This window comes from Thunnus albacares, chromosome 6 (genome assembly GCF_914725855.1).
Source record: "Thunnus albacares chromosome 6, fThuAlb1.1, whole genome shotgun sequence".
Lineage (NCBI taxonomy): Eukaryota > Metazoa > Chordata > Actinopteri > Scombriformes > Scombridae > Thunnus > Thunnus albacares.
Genome location: NC_058111.1, coordinates 2,641,544 through 2,665,726, shown reverse-complemented (window position 1 = coordinate 2,665,726; position 24,183 = coordinate 2,641,544). Strand labels below are relative to the sequence as shown.

General features: G+C 40.9%; 1 protein-coding gene and 1 long non-coding RNA gene across 6 annotated transcripts in view; one reads left to right on the top strand and one right to left on the bottom strand.

The window, feature by feature from the left end:
• Nucleotides 1-24,183, bottom strand: part of plekhg2 (pleckstrin homology domain containing, family G (with RhoGef domain) member 2) — a 126,281-nt gene that overhangs the window by 7,053 nt on the left and 95,045 nt on the right. For 2 of the 5 annotated variants that reach the window (XM_044353718.1, XM_044353722.1), the window contains 15 exons: nt 20,979-21,129; nt 17,324-17,455; nt 13,416-13,598; nt 13,105-13,197; nt 11,187-11,273; nt 10,098-10,131; nt 9,381-9,479; nt 8,440-8,541; nt 6,994-7,032; nt 6,389-6,396; nt 5,988-6,137; nt 5,266-5,397; nt 2,582-4,661; nt 1,888-2,365; nt 174-1,040 (listed from right to left, as the gene is read on the bottom strand). In XM_044353718.1, the coding sequence (XP_044209653.1) occupies nt 174-1,040; nt 1,888-2,365; nt 2,582-4,661; nt 5,266-5,397; nt 5,988-6,137; nt 6,389-6,396; nt 6,994-7,032; nt 8,440-8,541; nt 9,381-9,479; nt 10,098-10,131; nt 11,187-11,273; nt 13,105-13,197; nt 13,416-13,598; nt 17,324-17,455; nt 20,979-21,129 (4,635 nt within the window). The remainder of the gene's footprint in view (nt 1-173; nt 1,041-1,887; nt 2,366-2,581; nt 4,662-5,265; nt 5,398-5,987; nt 6,138-6,388; nt 6,397-6,993; nt 7,033-8,439; nt 8,542-9,380; nt 9,480-10,097; nt 10,132-11,186; nt 11,274-13,104; nt 13,198-13,415; nt 13,599-17,323; nt 17,456-20,978; nt 21,130-24,183) is intronic. The other 3 variants (XM_044353719.1, XM_044353720.1, XM_044353721.1) reach the window with 3 other exon arrangements.
• LOC122983708 lies at nt 7,034-9,437 on the top strand. Its single transcript, XR_006403754.1, has 3 exons — nt 7,034-7,113; nt 8,471-8,514; nt 9,359-9,437. It is a non-coding gene; the product is annotated as an uncharacterized LOC122983708 (long non-coding RNA).

Sequence of the window (24,183 nt, the reverse complement as noted above, 5' to 3'; positions counted from 1 at the left end):
TAATTCTTCACCAAATATCTGTAAAATCTAGAGACTACATTCTTTTAAAGTGTTTCATTTACTGTGGTTAGCCAAGGTCTTAAGTTATATTCTCTGTTAAAAAGCTGCTGTGGATAGTGAAAGTAAACCATTTTTTATTTTCACAAACATGGTTTAATGTACTTAAGACATACCTGCAGTCATATGGCGTGGTGTTATTGATATTCCAGGTGTTAAAAGGAGCCCGTTTGCCTGTTGTAGTGGGTATGTCTGGTGGCCTCTGGCTGGTGAATGTTGGTAGACAGTCTATGGACTGTGCCAACGGAGAGCGTGGTTCAGCAGGATTTGATTCTGGACTTTGAACCGATGACCACGGACGTGGTGCTGCCCCTTCTCTTGCTTTGTGACCATCGGGGGTTTCTGTGACTATATGACTAGAACCCTTTGAGGGGTCAAAGATCATGTGCAAAGGCTGATTTGGGGCTGATGGAACAACCAGTTTGCCTGAGGATCCGTAGTTAGGTGGCTCATCTGAAAAGACCACTGTTGAACCTTGTGGAAACATCCTGGTTTGTGAAGAAGAATCGTTCAAATCATGCTTGGTTTCATTTAACATCATCTGCTCACTCGGGGGCTCATCTTTCTCTGGGCCTTCAGAGGTACCCAGGGGGGTGAGGCTTCCATCCCCCTGTTGAAGAGCTTCTCTCTGGGCATCCTCTCCAGTCAGTCCTGGGTTTGGCCCCTGGTTCTGTGTAGATGCTACCATCAGTACCAGTTCTCCTGGAGTTCCCTCTCCACCCCTGGGTCCTGTGCACACTAGGGATTCAGGCCCTGCATGAACACTCCCACTTTCATTATGTTGTGTATAATTTTTGTCTTGTACATAATGTACCACTGGCATATCCTGCTTATGTTTGTTCAGCTCATCCCCATCTTTGGAAATGTTTGACTGTGGTATGCTATGAGCAGAGAGAGTTGGCTCCGAGCTTGCCACGTGGGCAATGACAGATGATGAGTCCTCTCTGACTGAGTAAACACGAAGTCCACCACTCATCTCTGACCTGCAGACAATGAGAAGGAGAATCATACATTCAGGATATGAGTCAAGAGTCAGAGACGCAACAAGTAAGAATCTCTCTGGCAGTCAACACAAAATGGTAATGTACATTAAGGAAAATAATAGATGATGACTGTATGTAATGTCTCTATGACAGTATCTTAAACAGCCGTTCCTCTAGCCACTAAATTCTTGTTCCATACAAACTGAGAATGGGAAACCTGCTAAATCCTGTTTTCTTTATATTTTTACACCAAAAGACATCAACACATCAGTATTTCCTGATTGTATGATGGATTGAATGACTTGTTGAAATATTTCTCACGTACTTGAGGGTCAAAAGTCTTGAGGGTCAATTTTAACAACTTGGCAGAGCTGAGGTAGGATAAAATATTGGCAAAGACCACTGCTGTGTGCTATTTCCTGAGAGACATATCAACTGAGCACGCTATCGCTACCAAGTTTACCTCTTTTTAAACCTTTATATCTTTCTAATGAAACTGTATTTTTAAAAATCTACATTAAGACTTGCATTGTAAGGGGTGAAAAAAGATATACAGACAATGACATTTCGTTTCATAAATGTAAATAGGACAGAATTTGTTTGAGTGAATTTGAATTTGTTTTTAGGTTGTTTGAGTTTACTAGTATAAATATTTACCATTATATTTGTATTTCATGTTAATCACAGACCACTTTGATGGGTTGTGTAGTGCATGACGCATTCCCAGTCCTGTTGTTGTTGCATTGTTTACAGTTGTCAACAGATGTCAAGAAGTCATAGAGTAATTAATGGCCCCTTTAGAAGGGGCCATTAATTACTAATATTTCTGTAAATATTATCCACTCACCCCTCTCTTTTTTCTGTCTCTTTAGTATCTGCATGATTCAGGACTTCGCAGTAGTCCCTGAACTCTGTGACGCTACGATCCAAGGTCGTGGTGGACATCAGGGGGTTGTCACTGGCAGAGCAGCCCAGGCTGGAGCTCTGATCTTCAGGTTGCGCACTGAGGTGATTCCTAGATGCTGTAGAAGTCAAGGATGTGTCTGTGGAGATATTGTAACGTTTGTCCTGGGCTGGACTGGATGACCGACATCTGAGTGAAGTGGACGCATTTTCCTCAGGCGTGGTGAAAGTCTGGGAGTTGTCACCTGATCTACAGTCCATGCTGGAGTCTCTTTCTTTGGTTAAGGCAGAGACAAAGTCCCTGGGCCTGGAGAGGGCGAGTCCATTTGTCTGGTGGTGACAGGCTGGGGTCAGCTGCTCTTTGACTAACACATGACCAAACAGCAGAGGATCACTGGGGACCATTGCTGTCTCCTGAAAATCTAGAAGAAAACCGTGAACAAATACCTCAGTAATGGATTATAACTGATCATAATGACACAAACAGAGATATTGATCTATATCATTTAAAATTGTGAGCTGAGTAGCAACAATGTGGATCAGTCTGTTGGTTCAGCACTTTGGTTTTGGTCTAACTAAATCTCCAGGAAACCCCAAGTCAATGAATCTTAGAAAAAGTTTTAGAAAGGCCAACCTACCATTCATCAGGCTCTCTGCTGTGTTAGTCCTCTCCTCCTGAATCCTGTGGTCCTCCTGGTTCATGGTTTGGGTCTGGTACTGTCTGTAAGCCTTGGTCTGGGTTTGGCTTTGGTAATGACTCCACATCTGGCTTTTGGTTTGGGTCTGTAACTGCTGCCTGGTTTGACTCTGAACTTTGGTCTCTGAGTGAGTTTGGGTTCCATACTTGGTCTCTGTTCGGGTATCTGATTGGTGTTTTGCCTCAGCATGAGTTGGACCATGACATGAGTTTGCATATGCATGACTTTGGATGTCGTATTTTGGCTGTCTGTTGGTTTCCTTTTGTGTTTGCTGTCGGTGTTTAGTTTGGGCCTGAGATTCAACCTGTGTCTGGCTTTTAGTCTGTGCTGAAAGTCCAGACAGTCTAGCTGAGCCCCAGGACTGGTTCCTTACAGAGCTGATCCGTTTCTGATGCAGTGGGACCTTCATGGTGCTGGCTTTGGCACTATACATCCGGGCCAATGTTTGGACCTTGCTCAGAATACGCTCTGAGTTCTCCATCAGCGCGGGGTCCACCACAGGGCTGGCCTCAAAGAACCCTATACCTGCTACATCTGATCCCATGCCCTCAAACAAGGCCCGGTTGGCAGTGACAATCTTGGAGTGGCGGGACCATCGGCCTACTTTTATCTGACTGGGAAGATCATCAAGGTTCCCACTGGTCTTGACAAGGTCTCTTTGTTTGCTTTTTGTCCAATCGGACTGAGTTTTGGTCTCAGTTTTGTCACATCGCTCTGTATTTGGCAGAGGTGATGAGGGTTCTTTGCGGCTTGTCTTTGGTTCTGTTGGGGCTGCTTGGTTAGATCCATTCCTGTTCATAACAGCTTGCTCTAAAGCATTTGTTGTTGTTTCATCTCTGCACTTACTCTGTTTGGTGATACATAGTCTATCTCCTTGCAGTGAATTTCCACCTTTCTCCCCAGTAGTCACAACACTTGTTTTCACCTCCTGTACATCCTCCACTCCTTCTTCCAATCGTTCTTTGCAGCCTTTCCCATTTGTGTCCTGAATCCCTGTCTCTTCCCCAACAGGCTTGATTGGGTTTGACTGTAAATTCAGTCCCATTTGGTTAGCATTGTCCTGGATCAGAGAGGATGTTGATGACTTGTCTGGTCCACTTTCTCCCTCTGCCTCAAAATCCAGGGAGCTGATTGGTTTATCTGCCTGCCCATCTTTCTCTGCATCTGCTGAGAGTGGAGGTTGGGAAGAGGCGGAACCAGTGGGGGAAACTACCTCTTGATCAACCTCTCCATCAGTTATTTCAGTTGTTTCACACTTTTGTTTCCCATTCTCTGGCTCCCCCTGGTGTCCACTTATATCAAAGCGTGACACAGACTCCTTCACCAAGCCAGAGGGGATTTGTGAGAAACTGTTTCTCCTTCTTGATGTCACTCCTTCCTGTCCATCTTCTTCTGCATCCTCTTCGTCCTCCTCAGCCTCAGCTGCTGCCTTGTAGTAACTCCTGATTTTTTCGATGATATTCTTGTCACGCTTGGTGAGGTGGGAGCCTCTTTTGGGTTGCTGGCGGCTCTGGATGGGATGATGACGGTGATCTGGATTTGGGGAGTAAGTGGTGGCCTCTGTGTTTGTCTCCTCACTGACTAAGTGACAACTTGCCTCTCTCTCCTCCTCTGCCGAGATGGAGGACTGAAGGTCTGATGTAGGAATAGGGGAAGAGAGAGGTGTTGGAGTGGGGTGGGTGCTCTCTCCCTCTCCTTCATCCTTTGCTTTCTTCACTTGTTTCTTTCTTTCCACCTCTACTTTTTGTGTCTCTCCATCTGCCCCCACTCCCTTTTCCACTTGACTTGTTGCATCTAGAATTTCATGGACTTCATCTGTAGTTGTCTCATTTTCAAGTCCATTTTCCTCCTCAGAGCCACCAGTCTGGCTTCGGAGGGTGCTGATGACCTCTGTCTCTACTTTATCCTGCTCCTGTTGCACTGTGGTTCTTTGTTCTGGGCTGGAGGGACAGGCGACTGGGGGCAGTGGGCAGGTGAAGTTGGTCTGGTTAGATGGAGGCTGGGTATCCTCGTGCTGCTCCTTAAAAGAAAAGTAAGAAAACATTTAAAAAAAAAGATTCACTCCACAATTAACGATTTTATCTGGTGCTTCATATATCTATGAAGATGCATCTTGGAGTCATGAAAAGTGTGACATGACTTAAAGGATGCTCCAGAACAAAGAGTTGCAGAATGAATAGAATAAATGGAACTCTTATTTGAAGGATTACTGTGGTCTACTGCCCAGACTCCATGAAACGTGATTTTGGTTCCCCCCCCTGACCTTTCCACTAGTGCCAACTGCAGGCATTTACAAACAAGAAATATCAACATATATGAGGCAGATTTCTATATGCTTTTCTGAGCTCATTAATGCTCCCCAGATTACAAACTCAAATTTATTGAACTCACTCATGCAATGAACTAGCAAGGCTCTAAAAATACAGCAAAATTGTCTGTAAGTTCAGTCTTATTTGTGTTTTTTTCTGGCTCTCAACTGCCTGATGAACTGCTCTTTAGGAGACTACACTAGATTAAAGATGATTTATGTGCAGGTTATGTGTATCAGGTGGTAAATTGAGTCCTTTTCGAGTAGAGTAGAGTCTTTTATGTCACATATGAAGTCCAGTAGAGTGCATTCTAACCGTAGAGTCAGTATGAATGGCGGTGAGTCCTTCTCTGGCTCTGCTCTGGTTGATGAACTCCAGGATCTCTTCTGTGATGGACAGGGTGGGAGGAGGGCCAAGGGAGGTCAACTCCTCCTCCTCCTCTTCCTCCTCATTGGAACAGAGGAAAATAGAAAATAATAGATTTTAATAGAATAGAACACTATTGGTTTTACACAAGCAGGTATCAAGTCCAAGTTGGTTAAATCAACTAAATTCAAGATATAAATTTTCACAATTTCATTTTATTTAAGTCTGATTTGCCTTATTGGATGCTGATACCAAAGTATCAATCTAATCAATCTAATCCACTGTAATGTCTAATCTAATCTATTCCAGTCAATGTCAATCTCAGGTCTGGTCTAAACTAAAGTAAAGTAAACTGATTGACGTGATGTGACGTTAGATTAGATCAGATTAGTTTAGATTAGACGTGATGTTATGTGACATCAGATTATATTAGACTGGATTAGATTACATATGACTTTAGATTGGATTAGATTATATTAGATTAGATTTGACCTACCCTGAACTGCTGTTAGATTAGTACCATCACGTCAGGTCAGGTCACATCATGTCTAATGTAATCTAATGAAATTTAAAATAATGTAATCTGATCTAAACAGATCACGTCACATCTTGTTTCATCTATTCTAATCTAATCTAATCCGTCTAATCTCAGCCTCGTCACGGTAAAGTACCTCTTCTTCCTGGTTTGGTTGCAATTGTGACGTCAGCCGTGATTCGGTCCGCTCGGCCTCCACCTCGATGACGGAGGATGCGAGTGTGCTGCTGCTGCCCGCTGAGCCCAGACTGTCCGCTTGGCACAGCTCACCCTCGCTGCCCGCCTGCTGCAAAAACACACCATGACATTACCACCACGATATTTTAAACCATTGAGTGCTTTACAAACCAACAGTAGTATTAATATCAAAGAAGAAGAGTGGAGAAGGAAGAATGTAGCAGTGCTCAGTTTAAATGAAATTAAGTTCTCTATGTTTACATGTTACGTGGACCAAGCCCATCAGTCATGTGACGCAGCAAAAAAAAAACAGCACATGCATAAAGCAAACACACATAAACGAGTGAGACACTGTCTTACCGTCAAAGCTGGAAGGATTCCCCGGGCGGTGCAGAAGAGACGAAGGAATGTGATGGAAAGAGAGACAGACATGTTTTTAAGATGTTGTTGTTGGTTGCCAGGAACTTATCAGCAGCAGTTCTGTCTCAGATATTTTGAATGAGTGGGGCTGCAGGCCTGCTATGCAGGGCTGCACTAAAACAGAAGCCTGCAGTCATACCAGTCACTCCAGTAACATCAACAACAAAACAAGTCCAGATACATCTGAGAGAAATCAGATGCTTTCAATACCAACGCGTTAAGTAAATACCAATACATTCCTCAAGAACAATGGGGCTCACTCATCCAAACAAATTTGATCTTCAGTGGTCAATATCAATCAATATCATCTCAGAGGCAGATTTCCAGTAACTTTGGGCTCATTTGTGTTCCCAAGAATACAAACACGAATTTGGAGTAAGATTTCAGCTCCACTTAACAAGTGGAAAGAAAACTCTTCTATTATTTTTAGTCGGAAGGAACAAATGCCTAAAATGAGTGATAGTGAACAGCTGCTGGTCGATGGGTCGATTAGTTTTTTTTTATGAAAGCTGCCAAATTGGTGTAAATATAAGAAACTTGCTCACCGTTGGGATGAAAAGCTGCTTCGATGTCTTTAGCTGGAGCTGGAAGAGAAACAGACACTTGGCTCAGTGCTTTGATGAATATTCACAGACTGAGAGCACACGTCTCTCTGCTGTCCTGAGGTGCATATGTCTATAATATTTTGATTTGCGAGCAGTTTTTGTCCTTCTCAAACCCGGTGTTGACAGGTTTAGCTGTAGTGAGGAAACTGCTCTGTCTGTAAGTGTTACACCTGCAATCTCTGGCAGAAGCGTTTTTGGCTCAGGCCCTGTTTACACCTGGTATTAACATCCATCTCGGGTGATCCGATCACAAGAGGTCACTCAGGACGCATGTGGAAACGGATGTTAATGCCAAGTGTAAACAGACGTACTTAAAGCTGTCCACTTGTGATCGGATCACCCAAGACCCATGTTAATACCAGATGTAAACAGGACCTCAGAGATAGATGAAAAGCTGCCGGCGGTGCCTCTGTCTGTGTCTACCTGACTGTCTCCTGGTGTCTCTCTGTCTACCTGACTGTCTCCTGGTGCCTCTGTGTCTACCTGACTGTCTCCTGGTGCATCTGTGTCTATCTGACTGTCTCCTGGTGCATCTGTGTCTATCTGACTGTGTCCTGGGTGTCTCTGTGTCTACATGACTGTCTCCTGGTGTCTCTGTGTCTCCCTGACTGTCTCCTGATGCCTCTGTGTCTACCTGACTGTCTCCTGGTGTCTCTCTGTCTACCTGACTGTCTCCTGGTGCCTCTGTGTCTACCTGACTGTCTCCTGGTGCATCTGTGTCTACCTGACTGTCTCCTGGTGCCTCTGTGTCTACCTGACTGTCTCCTGGTGCATCTGTGTCTATCTGACTGTCTCCTGGTGTCTCTGTGTCTCCCTGACTATCTCCCAGTGCGTCTGTATCTACCTGACTGTCTCCTGGTGTCTTTGTGTCTACCTGACTGTCTCCTGATGCCTCTGTATCTACCTGACTGTCTCCTGGTGTCTCTGTGTCTACCTGACTGTCTCCTGGTGTCTCTGTGTCTACCTGACTGTCTCCTGGTGCATCTGTGTCTACATGACTGTCTCCTGGTGCGTCTGTGTCTACCTGAATGTCTCCTGGTGTCTCTGTGTCTACCTGACTGTCTCCTGGTGTCTCTGTGTCTACCTGACTGTCTCCTGGTGCCTCTGTGTCTACCTGACTGTCTCCTGGTGTCTCTGTGTCTACCTGACTGTCTCCTGGGTGTCTCTGTGTCTACCTGACTGTCTCCTGGTGTCTCTGTGTCTACCTGACTGTCTCCTGGTGTGTCTGTGTCTCCCTGACTGTCTCCTGGGTGTCTCTGTGTCTACCTGACTGTCTCCTGGTGTCTCTGTGTCTACCTGACTGTCTCCTGGTGTCTCTGTGTCTACCTGACTGTCTCCTGGTGTCTCTGTGTCTACCTGACTGTCTCCTGGTGTTTCTGTGTCTACCTGACTGTCTCCTGGTGCGTCTGTACGGCAGGTTTCCCTCCAGCAGCAGCGGCAGACCCCTCCTGGACTTCTCAGGTGTGTACATCAGCAGCTCTGGAGGCTCTGGAGGGACAAACAGAGCGGAGACCTTCAGTCATTTATTATTGGATGCATTCAGCTTCTTTCAAATTCAAAGAATCCTGTACACAAGTAACTCAACTCTGGTTTATTTGTTGACCCACTTATAGAAGAGAACCACACTAGTGGTTTTACGCCATAAACTACAAATCATATTAAACCTTAAATTAAGGTTGTGTTCATAGATGCTCTGACATCTGAGATTTAAAAGTTAAAGAGTAATCAAACATCAAATCTAAATAATCAGAACTACAAAATCTTCTAAATTTATATTATTTTTATATTTTGTCATTATACATATTATATTATTATTATTTATTTTAAAAATATCATAAAAACCAAAGCAGCAGAAGCCAAGATATCTGGACTTTTAGTCCAAAACACTTCAAAAACACCAGAGCCTACATTTCCCACAATGCAACTCAATATTCTTATTAGTAAAGCCCTCAAACTCCAAACCTCCACTTGGTAACGCAGACTTTCTCTTATAAGAGTCCAGCACCATGTTTTTTTTTTGTTTGTTGTTTTTTGATTTCCATTTCTTTTTTTTTCATTCTTTCTTAATTTAACTTTATTGAAAACAATCAAATTCAAAACACAATAACATATAAATAAGTATAAGAACAAAAAACGGAGACAAAGCTCCAGGGAATTAAATCATGAGATCATACAAATAACCAAACAACATCAAACAACTGTGTTCACAGCCTGAGTAACACTAACTGATCAGTAAACTGATCTTTAGGTGTGAAATCACCATGAAAACGGTCTTTATTGATTGTATTTATTGATGGATCTGCAGCACAAAGAAAGAGACGACTAACCCTGACCTGACTGACGCCTGCCGCGGTGATAGCCGTGGACGTCGTCCAGTCGCGGCGAGGCAGACGACTTCTTCAGGTTGTCCTGGTCGAACTGAGGGGCTGAAAAACAGGAAGTGATGTCACCTCATCCGCTCATCTGCTGAAAACAGCTTCTCAGACTTACAATAAGAAATGTCCACAGTCTGCTTAATGCCTTACTTTTCTATCTACTTATTATTTTATTCAGCTTTCTTTATTATCATTATTATTATTATTATTATTATTATTATTATTATTATGTGACGTTCCCTTACAGTAACCTCAGACATGTTGTAAGTAACATATGTTTCTAACAAAGAGGAACAACAAAAACACAACAATTAAAAATAAAAAAAAGCTTTTCAGAATTTCAACAAATGACAAACAGTACAAAACACGTCAGGCACAAAACAAGCAAAGGAATACAGGCTGAAAACATAAGAAATGATACATAAAAATATATGAAATGAGGGATCAGAGTTTCCTATTCATAAAGTTTTTATAGACGAGATGCAACAATAAAACAAACATAAAGCCTTAAAGACTCTTTAAGTTAGAAATCTGTATTTTACTGTTTGTTAGTGAGCCGTTTTTGCAATAAAAAGTAAAGATGACTTTTTGAAGTTATTTTATCTTTGCAACAGAATCTTTAACACAATGACATGCAGTGTGTGTGTGTGTGTGTGTGTGTAAACTCACACTGACAGAAGTTGTCTCCCAGGACCTGCCTCGCCTGGAATGAATCATCGAGACAGAAAATATTCTCACGTCAGTACAACTTTAATACAAGTTAGAGGATGAATGTTTCCTCCCGATGACGCCAACATCGATCACACATACGGGACAGGTTTCACAATATTCCGTTGTCTGTCTCAAAACAGCAGTCAGGAGCCCAAATGAACAGTGAAACATGTTTTCCTCGCTGTAATCATTCCTCCTGATCATACTGGATATTAAAAGATCCTTCAAATGTGCTTTCAATGGAAGTGATGGAGGCCAAAATCCACAGTGTGTCCACACAGTCATTTAAAAGTTGATGTGAAGCTTCTATTCAGCTTCAGCAGTCTGAGTTAGTCATATCAAGTGGATATCTGACACATTTACAGTCTTTTTAGCATCAAATTCTCCTCTTTGTGTTTCCTCAGACAGTGTTTTCCCTGTTGAGCTGCAGGTGGAAGTATAGTAACAAAAAGAGGGACTTTGACACTAAAAAGACTGTAACGTTGAAAGATATCTACTTGATTTGACTCATTTGGACGCTGAAGCTTCATATTAGCTTCAGATAAACTTTCAAATACACAGAAGGAGGATGTAAGTGCATTATGAAGGGATCTTCTAATGGTCAGTATGAACAGGAGGAATGATTACAGCAATAAAGAACATGTCTCACTGATTATTTGGGCTCCTGACTGTTGATTTAAGACAAACATGGATGTGATTTAATGAGGTGAACTAAAGATAATAATGATAAGAAGAACAGTGCTGTTAAAACACAGCAGCATTTATTACTACAGGTTTTCCCTGTGATGGATTTAGTGGCAGCCTTTAAAGTGCAGTAAAACCTTAAATGACCAGCAGGTGGCAGCAGAGACCATATTATTTACTTACTTATTTCACATCTACTACTGATGCTACTGCAACCACACAACTTCTACTTCTTCTATTACTTCCTGTACTTCAGGGATACTACTCTAATATCAGTATAATAATTATAGTGATAATAACAGCCAAACTGTTTTAGTAAAACTTGATTTTACAGCCTGATGTCTCTCTTCCTTCCGTCTTTACCTTCTGTGGAAGTGAAGCAGGATGGTTTTCTACGATCAGTCTCTTGAGGTAGTGCACCCACAGCCTCTTCTCCTCCTGGTTCTTTGTCTGCAAAAAGTCACATTATGACACATTGGATACTGTCACCAATACCTTACTGTATATATTACTTTATCATGTAGAGATATTAATCATTTGTTTATGTTTCTGTGCTGTAAGCCTGCAGATGTTTAACTTCTTTAACTGTATAATAATAATCTTTTCAAAACCGACGCTACAAACATTCATCCACATAAAAGAAGAAATGAAAGGAGAAATAAAAATATGAAGTAAAATCAGAAAAGATTCTCCAGTGTCGTTATGTTTTAGGAAAAGATTTAAAAGATGTCACTGACTCAGTCAATCTGGTTTCCTGTAAAGACTCTGCCCCCCTCTAGTTCTCAGCCTCTGGAACAGATAAAGACCTCTGCACGAAGATCTCAAACTACATACAGGCTCGTATGATACTAAGAGGTCAGAAATAAACTACGGAGAGAGAGGCCATGAAGTGATCGGTCAGATCCTAAAATCAATTCTAAAACATTCTGGGAGCCGCTGTAATAACAGAGCTGATGTGATCACAGCTGTGTTGCTTCCTGGCAGCTGAGTTTGGCTTTTTTTTTTTGTGATAATTTCATAAGTTGCTCATTTGTTTCGATCATTTCTACCACTGACAGAGAATGTCACCTAAGGCCATGATGATAATCAGGAAGAAGAAATATTAACTACTGGTGTTGGCGGGTGGATATGGGTTCATCTAATGTACCTGAAGTACTTACACTTTTAAATCCCTTCTAAAAATAGACTTTTATAGATGTGCTTTTATGTGATCTTTTCTTGTTTGGCGCTCATGGTTTTAATTTTCCCTTTGATCTCCTTTTCTTGTCCTTTACCTCATTCCTGTGGGCATTAAGGGTGCGCCTGCATACAAATACATTATTCAGCAAAGCACAAATAGTGGGTTTTATAGGAATATTTGTTTCATACAAATATTTTGAAAAGTTATTTGTTGGGGGTGTTCCCCAGAGATAAAGCTGAGCTACTGACACAAGCAAAGTTCTCCCAAGAGACTCTCCATAACCTGTTGTCCCCCTTCTCCTTTCCACAAAGTTAGGTTGTAAAAAAATAAGCAATGAATGAAAAGTGCAAAGCAAGAATCACCTTTGAAGTTCTTCCCTACATGTTACACGCTGTGCTGTCTCTGTGTTATAGGTGTATAAACAGGTAGAGGTCTGTCTGCATGAGGTGATGTGTAAAGTTTTATCTCAGTCGTCTTTGATCTGGGAGACTCCAGTTCTGGAGACCCGGTGTGGGGACCTCCTTCATAACGTAGTTTACTCATGAACACTGATTGTAACACTTTTAATTTTCTAAAATTAAAAGTGTCATAAAAACAAAAACAGGATTTTTAAGCCTCTTTCTACTTTTATTCGAATACAAATACAGATACAAATAATTTTGCTGCCTCAACAGATACAAATACTGGGATCTCTGCACATCTCTAGTGGGCATCGTTGTATTTTGTTTTAACACTAATTTAAAAATGCATTGATTATTCATATGTGCTTTTGCTGTGTTTTGTGTTTATAAATGTGCAGACAGTGTTCAGCACTTTGTAAAAAGTGCTACATATATAAGGATATTATTATTATTATTATTACCTCTGTGGTCAAACCTGACATGAAACTGCTGCTCTGTGTCTTCTATCTTCCTACCAGTCCATTAAGAATACTTCAGACCATGTAGAGCCTTAAAATCAGTTCTAAAACATGCTGGGAGCCAGTGTGAAGACAAACTGAACCTGATGACTCCAACATGATCCCTGAGTCTTACACGTGAGCTCGAACAGATTGGATTTGGACCAAGATTGAAATGTTTAGAACTTCATGTCAGCTCTCACCTGGACGATGTGCTGCTGTTTGGGAATCGTCTGGTCGGACACTCTGAAACACAGCGGATCCTTCAGAGTCTCGACTAACAGCAGATTACAACACTGCAGCAGAGGAGACAAGATAAGACAGTGTTGTTGTTATTATATATTGAAAAAGACGAGACAGCAGCATTAAATGAAACTATTAAATGAAGTTTTACATGAAGCTGATTTCCAAAATCTTTTAAAAAACTACTTTATAAAACTTTGTGTAGAAAAGTCTGTCAGCACTGTTGGAAATAAATAAAGTTTTTTTATGAATCGTGAATCGACCAGCTTACGAATATGTGTGTGCTGTAGACGAACTGTTCCAGCCTCTTCTTGGCGATCAGCAGCATCTTATCGAAGAGGAAGAACGCTCTCTCCTTCTTCACTCTGTGGACCTTGAAGGATCCTTCCAGAACCAGCTCTCCGAACCCGCTGAGATCCGGACCGCTCCAGTTCACCAGGAGGGACTCGATTTCCTGTGAGGAGGTCAAAACAAACGGATTGATCAGACCTGGTAGATTTGTTGAACATATGGTCCTCTAATGATTAAGATGCATGTAAAGCTGCAACTAACAAATATTTTATCAATTAATCACCTGATCATTTGGTCTATAAAACATCTGAAAAAATATACGTCATAGTTTTGTAAAGTCTAACATGACGTCTTCAAATTGTCGGATTTGTTTGACCAACAATCCAAAATCCAAAGATGTTCAATTTACAATCACATAAAACTAAGAAAAACATCAAATCCTCACAGTTGACTGGCTGAAAATAGCTGCTGATTATTTTTTTGTCGCTCGACTCGTCGATTATTTGACTGATGGTTGCAGCTCTAGATGCATGTCATATCGTGTCTCTGCTTGAACTGTCTTATCAAGGCAAAAATGCCAAAAAAAAAGTAAAAAAACGTAAAAAACAGAAGCCATTTGAACAACAAAGAGCCCATTTAGAAGTTTGACTTTAGCACCTGAACCCTCACAGAACTCTTTTAGACTCTCCTTTATAAAATCATGTGGTTCTTCATACTTCAAATGCTCTAAAGATCTACATCCAGACAAGTCCAGGCCATCAGGGATTCATGTTTGTGGTAAAAATGTTATCCAGGTAAAACACACACACACAGTTCTCCAACTCCAGAAAGTCTTACGGGCAGCAGCGTCGGTTCATAAACTCCGGGGACTCGTTTCTCATGATCGTTGTGAGAATGTTACAAGTGACTGACAAAGAGTTCTGGGTTTGTTTTGGTGCTTTTTCAGGTCAAATATTATCCAAAATCTTCCAAAAACTGCAAGAAAATGCTTCTGTTACAGCTTTTTGGGCTCTGTGTCTTTTCTATAAAACCCTTTTCTGCTCATATGGTTCTAAGTGAAAGGTGATATGTAGCGGGATAGTTAACCCTCCTGTCGTCCTCGGGTCAAATTTGACCCGTTTTCAAATGTTTTTATATCACAAATATGGATTTCTTTCATCTAATTGCCTGAAAATCACATGGATAGTTCCATATCACACACTTTGTAAGTACAAGTAATGATCTTTCATTGAATTTTATTCAAATTTATAGCATCTGTGGACTTTTGTCCTCCAGAGTCGATGGGAAGACAACAGGAGGGTTAACTGACGGTAATGTGGATATCAAAGATTAAGGATTTTAAAGTGCAGCACACATCAGACATGTCATACAGGAAGAGGAGGAGGAGGAAGAAGTCAAAGTACAGCAGCCAGGATGGGTCAGTTTCACCAGGTTTAACAAAAAGAAGCGTCCAGAGCCGACTGTCCCATCTGATTTCACAATATTAGAACAGTAGTAGCTCTCTGATGAGAAGGCTCATAAATTTATTTGTAGGAATGCAGCTTTCTGAAGGATTTGAATATCATGCTTCCTTGATGCTTCCTCGCCACACATGTCGAGATGAAAGCAGTTTGTTGCTTTAAATTTTGATCACGAGTCAAAATAATCAAAGATCTTCTCCTCAGGAAACACTGAGAGACAAACCGGAAAGAATCTCTGAGAAAAATAAAACAATCTCTATAAAAGCCTGAAACTTTCTCCATCTGGGCTGGTTTCACCTCTCGTTCCAGCTGCCGTGAGGTCAAAGGTCAACACCTGCACCTGCTCCGTGAATCTTTTCAGGGGTGAAAGTTTAAACTTATGAAACTCAAGTCAGCGGTTAAAATATTCCTAAACACACGACTGCGGTGTCTTTATTTTCCAGAAGTTTTGTCTGTTAATGAGTCAGTTCCACTGCTGGATGACAGGCAGGTGACCTTTGACCTCATACAAGCAGCTGTGAGAGACACGGAGAAATATATATCAAGGTTTCACAGATCCATATATGGTATAAACATCCAATGATAAACTAAACATTACAAATGAAGGTCGAAACGGTCATATTTCCCTCGAATTTCTAATTCATAAGATAATCTGATGAATTTTTGCCGCATTTGTTTATCTCATACAAACTCCACTAAATCTCAGAGGAAATATTGTACTTTCTACTCCACTACATTTATTTGACAGCTTTAGTTACTTTTCAGATGAAGATTTGACACAATGGATAATATAACAAGCTTTTAAAATACAACACATTGTTAAAGATGAAACCAGTGGTTTCCAACCTTTTTGTCTTTTGACGTCTTACAAAAAGCAGTGTGTAGTCGGGGTCACATTTCACATGTCTATGAGTTGTTAACAGCTCCACCAAATAGTGATTTTTCCCTCTAAACTTCTCACATGCTTTCATTTCAATAAATGTTCAAATGATCCAATATTTCAGCAAAAATCAAAGATTCGAGAAAAAGTCCAAAAAACTGAAACAGATTTGTGTATCAGAACTTTGTTTTTTCTTCTTTCCTCTCCCATTAATCATCTCACCACCCCTCAGATTTATCTGCTGACCCTTTGGAGGGGCCCCGACCCCTAGGTTGGGAACCACTGGACTAAACTAGCTAACTGTATATAAAGTAGTGTAAACTAGCTCCACCTCCAGCAGCTACAACAGTAACATGCTGCTCTAACACTGATGCTTCACTATTAATAATCTAATGATGTCATATATAATAATATATCAGTCAGAGGGACCAAACCACTACTTTTACTGCAATACTTTAACTACATCAAGCTCATAATACTTATGTACTTTTACTGCAATACTTTAACTACATCAAGCTCATAATACTTATGTACTTTTACTGCAATACTTTAACTACATCAAGCTCATAATACTTATGTACTTTTACTGCAATACTTTAACTACATCAAGCTCATAATACTTATGTACTTTTACTGCAATACTTTAACTACATCAAGCTCATAATACTTATGTACTTTTACTGCAATACTTTAACTACATCAAGCTACTTTTTTCATGCAGGACTTTTACTTGTAATGGAGTATTTCTACATTGTTGTATTAGTACTTTTACTTAAGTAAAGGATCTGAGTACTTCTTCCACTGCTGGTTATTTAGTCTGTTCTGTTTTTAGTGGTTAAAAACAGATCATGGATGTGATAAAGTGATATTCTCCAAATAAAAACATCATAAAAGTACTTTAGATACTTAAAGATTTAAACACATTTGAACTGAATTTAACTGAACTGACTCAAAATGTCTTAAAAAAAAACATCTTGATGTTAAAGCGTTACAGGAATGACAGAAGAGGTGTTAAAACTCAGCTGGCGATTAGAGGAAGCTGACACATACACACACACACACACACACACACACACACACACACACACACACACCGCACACGTCTACGTGTGATGGAACAAGTTAATAACATGTCTCTGTGTGTGTGCGTAACGGTGTGAACACATGTTAGAGGGGGGAAGTTGAGGAAATGCAGCGAGGGTTTGTAGAGTTTGACACCTGGAGGTCACACAGCTGACCTCGTCTGTCTCTTTACACGCCCGAAGAGAAAAAAAAACTGGTCGGAGGGTCGGAGAGGACGAAGCTGTCGGTCCAAAGAAAACCTCCAAAAACCTCTCCAGTTTACAGGAGGTGAGAAAACAGCCATCTTTTTTTTAAATTGACTGCACACTTTAAAGTTTTATTTAAAAGGTTCCATAAACTCTGCTGCGTTGTAATGGAAAATTTAATAAACAGATGTAGAAATGTTGAGATCTTTTTCTTACTACTTTGGATAATAAAAGTATTAAAAGCTCTACAAACCATGTGTGTGTGTGTGTGTGTGTTTACCTGTAGCCGGACAGCGTGCTCCTGTTTCCTCTTCATGTCGTTGATGTACCAGGCGACCGCTGTCATGGTGATGATGGCATCCTCGACGACCTCGTATCCGGGGTCACTCTTGTCGAAGTGTTTAGAAAGTTCCTGAGATGAGAGGAAACACTTCCATGTAAATAAAAGTCCTTCGCTTGACGTCTGCTGCTTAGCTTCTGTCTGAAAGCTCGTGTTATGGTTCCAGTTTATTTGGAATAAACAGAAGATGACGACAACACGGCTAATACAGAAATGATGACAGAATGATATTCACAATAGTTTATTCAGGAAACTACTTCATTTTCAGTCTAATATGATCTTCAGAGTAATGTCGGTTTACTTTCTTAAACTGACTTCCACCCAGGAACAATGCACAAATACGCACTAGTATCCTGGTTTTGATCATATTCAGGATGTGGCGTTTACATGGAACATGGGAAACCTGGTTATTCAGCTTCCTGTTTACATGATTCTAACAGTCTCCAGGTTTCTGATCGTCTCTGTGCAGTTGTGTCTCAGCTTCTATGTTCTACGTGTACCAACGATGAATGTTCAGAAACCTGGATCAGGTGTTTACAGGTCACAGTATCCTGTCATGATTGGGTTTTCAGAGTACCCTTATCACCTTATCCTGGTGTCAGAAACATGGATATGATACCTGGAGTACTCCGGCCTGCAAACACCTGATCCAGGTTTCTAATTATTCACTGTTGGAAGAGAAATGTTAAATAAAATGAATAAGCATGTTTCTCATGTTCCATGTAAACGCTGCATCCTGAATATGATCAAAACCAGGATACTAGTGCACACGATTGTTTACTACACACGAAGCTTTGTTTTTATACCTTGTGCTGTTTACAACCTACAGTTTACAGACAGTTCAATGTGCAAAGTAGCTTTAAAATGTATTTAGCATAATCTTCATCGTTAAGACGCTCTTAACATGCAGTAGGTGGTATTAGATGTACTACATGCAGTATTAGAAGTACTACATGCAGTATTTGAGGTCCTACATGCAGTATTTGAGGTACTACATGCAGTATTTGAGGTGTTACCTGTAGCAGTAAGTGGTATTTGAGGTACTACATGCAGTATTTGAGGTGTTACCTGTAGCAGTAGATAGTATTTGAGGTACTACATGCAGTATTTGAGGTGTTACCTGTAGCAGTAGGTGGTATTAGAAGTACTACATGCAGTATTTGAGGTACTACCTGTAGCAGTAGATAGTATTTGAGGTACTACATGCAGTATTTGAGGTGTTACCTGTAGCAGTAGGTGGTATTAGCAGTACTACATGCAGTATTTGAGGTACTACCTGTAGCAGTAGATAGTATTTGAGGTACTACATGCAGTATTTGAGGTACTACCTGTAGCAGTAGGTGGTATTTGAGGTAGTACATGCAGTATTTGAGGTACTACATGCAGTATTTAAGGTGTCACCTGTAGCAGTAGGTGGTATTAGAAATACTACATGCAGTATTTGAGGTACTACATGCAGTATTTAAGGTGTCACCTGTAGCAGTAGGTGGTATTAGAAATACTACATGCAGTATTTGAGGTACTCCATGCAGTATCTGAGGTACTACCTGTAGCAGTAGATAGTATTTGAGGTACTACATGCAGTATTTGAGATACTACCTGTAGAAGTAGATAGTATTTGAGGTACTACATGCAGTATTTAAGGTGTCACCTGTAGCAGTAGGTGGTATTAGAAATACTACATGCAGTATTTGAGGTACTCCATGCAGTATCTGAGGTACTACCTGTAGCAGTAGATAGTATTTGAGGTACTACATGCAGTATTTAAGGTGTCACCTGTAGCAGTAGGTGGTATTAGAAATACTACATGCAGTATTTGAGGTACTCCATGCAGTATCTGAGGTACTACCTGTAGCAGTAGATAGTATTTGAGGTACTACATGCAGTATTTAAGGTGTCACCTGTAGCAGTAGGTGGTATTAGAAATACTACATGCAATGTTTGAGGTACTACATGCAAAGTTCAATATGCAAAGTAGCTTTAAAATGTATTTAGCATCATCTTCATCGTTAAGAAGCTCTTAACATGCACTCGCTCTGAAGTTTTTGGAAACACGAGTAGAAATTTAAAACAAGGCCTCGGATATGAGCAGCGACAGCCACCACGGCTGAAAAGACAAAGGAAAAGAGAAAAGTCATGTCTGAATGTGCTGGAAGAATAAAACATAATGAAACGATCTGAGCCGCGTACTGGCTGACGCAGCAGTTCATTACCAGCTGAGGATTATGGGAAAACCCCAGCTCAGCTCCAAACACATGTTTGACCAGCGTTTAAACTGACCGCTGCAGACAGAACAGCAAATAATACAGACTGAACATCTCAGAACAAAGACCTGGCTTCAAGAGATTATGTGTGTGTGTGTGTGTGTGTGTGTGTGTGTGTTTCTCTCTGTTTCATCATCCCTCTCTCGTCTCCGAGGTGGGCTTGGACTGGAACCAGTGAAGAGACTCAACAAGTTTATTGGGAAAAGCTGTATGTGTGTGTGTCCTTGTGCAAACGTGCGTGTGTTTTATGTTCTCTGATTGGATGAGACAGCTGAAAGTCTTCAGATGTCTGTATATACAGTAAATATATACATGTAAATGTTTGTATGTGTTTGTGTGTCTCCACTGCAGCAGCTGCTGGTTTGTCTTACAGGTTTCTCTACTGCAGATTGAAATCACATTGAAATCAAGTTTCTCTTCAGTTTCACTTACGTTTTTACATTTATTCAATTGTTTTTTAAATCATTACATGCAGGACATGGTAGTTAAAGGTCTTAACTGTAGCAGCAGGTGTTATTTGAGGTACTACATGCAGTATTTGAGGTGTTACCTGCAGCAGTGGGTGGTTTTTGAGGTACTACATGCAGTATTTGAGGTGTTACCTGCAGCAGTGGGTGGTTTTTGAGGTACTACATGCAGTATTTAGGGTGTTACCTGCAGCAGTAAGTGGTTTTTGAGGTACTACATGCAGTATTTGAGGTGTTACCTGTAGCAGTAAGTGGTTTTTGAGGTACTACATGCAGTATTTGAGGTACTACATGCAGTATTTGAGGTGTAACCTGTAGCAGTAAGTGGTATTTGAGGTACTACATGCAGTATTTGAGGTGTTACCTGTAGCAGTAAGTGGTTTTTGAGGTACTACATGCAGTGTTTGAGGTACTACATGCAGTATTTGAGGTGTTACCTGTAGCAGTATATAGTATTTGAGGTACTACATGCAGTATTTGAGGTACTACATGCAGTATTTGAGGTGTTACCTGTAGCAATAGGTGGTATTTGAGGTACTACAGGCAGTATTTGAGGTGTTACCTGTAGCAATAGGTGGTATTTGAGGTACTACAGGCAGTATTTGAGGTACTACATGCAGTATCTGAGTTACTACATGCAGTATTTGAGGTGTTACCTGTAGCAGTAGGTGGTATTTGAGGTACTACATGCAGTATTTGAGGTACTACCTGTAGCAGTAGGTGGTATTTGAGGTACTACATGCAGTATTTGAGGTGTTACCTGTAGCAGTAGGTGGTATTTGAGGTACTACATGCAGTATTTGAGGTGTTACCTGTAGCAGTAGGTGGTATTTGAGGTACTACATGCAGTATTTGAGGTAATACCTGTAGCAGTAGGTGGTATTTGAGGATCCTTTGCACTGGTTTGAGCAGGTACGTCTCCAGGGGTAAAGAATGGTTCAGCGTCGTCTGTCTCTCCTGGAAGAAGCGAACCAGGCTCTCGTTCTTCATGCACTCTCTCAGCACTGCCACCGAACTGTGGAGAGACAGATATGTTAGACTTTATCAGAGTGAAGAGCTGAATGGAAACTTTCCTTCAACCAGGTAAACATCATGTTTCTGTCTGAAGCTCCTTTTTGACCGAAAAGTTCCAGGAACTACAGAACCAGAGGAACTAAAGTCTGCATCTGAAGAACCGAGTAGATTAGAACTGTGGTGGATTACAAACCGACTGAGACTTCTCTTGTGGAGCTGAAAAACTTTTATTTTACGTTAATAAACAACAAGAAATATCCACCTCTTGTTCTAATATTGAGATCTACAATACTTCCTTTGTTAAGAATGAAGCAATACACGAGTTGAAGCCTTTCTAACCAGTGATCTGTGATGATCAAACCTTCCAAACCCCTGCCGCTAAATTTCCTGAACTTTTGGAAAATAAAACCTTCCCTGGATCAGGCACTTTTTTTTTCTTACAGCTGGAACTAAATTTAGTTCCTGGTTCCTCTGGTCCAAAATCAGATTTAGTTCCTCAGTCCCTCATAAAGGCTCTTGGTCCCATGAGGAAGTTCCTGTGATGGAAACGCCCAATAAACTTCACAAAACACAGCAGTGAAGCCTAGAAATCTGTTCACTGTGTGGAAACTATTTTCTTCTGGGAGGAAGAACATTTCCTGCAGCAGGTACGTGTTCAAAAACTGCAGGTTTTCCAGAGAAATAAGTTGAACCTGGGTCAACTTTTGCCACAATGCAACATGATGTCATCCAACACAACCGTGTGTCCTTGTTCTGAAGGAAATGTAATTTGATTTTATGTCATCATCTTGAGAAAATGTTGTATCAGTAAAATGTTTAGTAGGCTTTTCACTTTTCTTCCGACAAAATATGAAATATACAATCTTGCAGTATGATATCCACTTTATTAAACTTTTTCATGGTTGTGTTTAGCACTTGTTCATGTTAGAGAAAGATCGTGGTCTTGGTTTATTGCAGAAAAAGTCTGCAGTGATTTGAGACATGATGTGTTTATTGACATTTCTAGAATTGCAACGATTAGTCAATTAGCTGATTGACAGGAAATTAATCAGCATTTTTAAAGTAAAAATGCCAAATATTTTCTGGTTCCAGCTTCTCAAATGTGATGATTTATAGTTTTCTTCTTTGTTCTATGACGGTAAACTGAATCTCTTGGGGTTTTTGAACAGCTGGTCGGACAAAACTTTACTTTTTTCTGACATTTTACAGGCGAAACAACTAATGGATTATTCAGAAAAATATTCAGCACATTAAAACATTTATTTCACAATCATGAAAGAAGAACGTGGAGACTTTCTAGAATTGTAAAATCCTGACTCATAGTATTTTAAGCAGCTTTTGGCACCTGATAAACCTTAAAACTCATTGACTTTTACCGAAACCAGGCTTACTGGATGATATTTCATCATCTCAACTGTATCTGAAACAATGCAGACTGTTGATTTTAAAGGTTTTTGATGTCTGCAGTCATACCTTAATTAAAATGCTCCAAACTCTGATGTTCGGAACATCCAACTGTGACAAATTACTGTAAACCTGTAGTAAATAAAGGTATTTTTGTTCTCAACATATATTGGTTTCTTTTCTCATTCAAACAGAACAACAAGCGTCTGATCCAGGATTCAATAAGAACTGGGACTCAGTAAACAGAACCATAATCTAACCATATTCAATTCTTTAGACGAAAGGTTGATGGATCTCCAGGTAAGATTACAAGCATCCACAGAGGGAGAGAGTTCAGCCGTCGACTCCTCTGATGATCATTTATCTTGACATAAAGGCAAGGGGGAAGGGAAATTTAATAAGGAGAGACAAGGAACAAAGGGAGAAAAGGTGGAGGAGGTCCAGAAGTTGATGGTGCGACAGGAGGCGAGAGGGAACTCCTCGACTCTGAAAAAGTGAAGAAATGATGGAGGAGAAGGAGACAGATGGAGGGGATTATGAAGCAATGATGAAGGAGGACACAGCTGTTTGGAGCTTTGACAAACATGCATTACATATTTAGGGAAGGAGGAAAAGAACTGAGGAGAACGGAGAAAGCCAAAATGATGTTTGTTATCTTTTCACAAACATTAATCACAATTTAATCAATGAATGGAGATCTAGAAGATGAGCGTTCATCAAAGGTTGGATAAAGACAAGACGAAATTAAGGATATCTTGATGATGAAAGAGAAAGAGAGGGAGATTATGAAGAGATGTTCTGCTCCTTTGATGAATATTTGAAGCAAAGAAACTAGGGATGCACAATATTGGACTTTTTGCCGATACGTTGATATTTCCAACTCATTGTGGCCGATTGCCGATGCCGATATGTGCACATATTTTTTTCCAGCTAGCTGAGGAGACTATTATGCATGCAAGCATAGACTGTACTAAGTATGATCAAGAAAGACAATATATGAAGGAAGAATTTAGGAAGACTGGAGTTCAGGAGCTCAGCATTAAAACTTTAATGAACCTGCCAAGTTGGTGGAGCAGTAGAGTTTTCATTGAGTTTATCAGACAGAAGGATTAATGTGCAGGATTTAATCTCTGGTCCACACTCCGGAGCAGAAGGTGGCGCTAATGCACCTAATACGCTAGTTGCCAACCGCCGTTATAAACCAAAAAGATTACGTTTTTTATTTTTCAAACAGAGTGGTACATCCTGTCAGCCGAGGGATATCCTATCTGTGCAGCCGAACATGGCAGCACCTCGATGGACTGTTTCACCCTGACGGTCCCGGTGTTTCCTCCGCAGGCTCCACTTCACTCAGCTGCCCGTCAGACCCGCTGCTTCTTCCCACTTTAACCCGAATAACAAATCGGGGCTCTGTGGTCCACATAGAGAGCCAGGGCTAACGTTAGCTGGGAGGCTAGCGGAGGCTAGCTGGCTGTCATGCTGCGGCGTGGAGCACCGAGCCCCAGTTTGTTATTCAGGTTAAAGTGGGAAGAAGCAGCAGGTCTGACGGGCAGCTTGGGTGAGGTGGAGTCTGCGGAGGAACCATCAGGGTGACACAGTCCATCAAGGGAAGCACAGTCAGGCGGCGGAGGAGATGGCGACATATCGACTC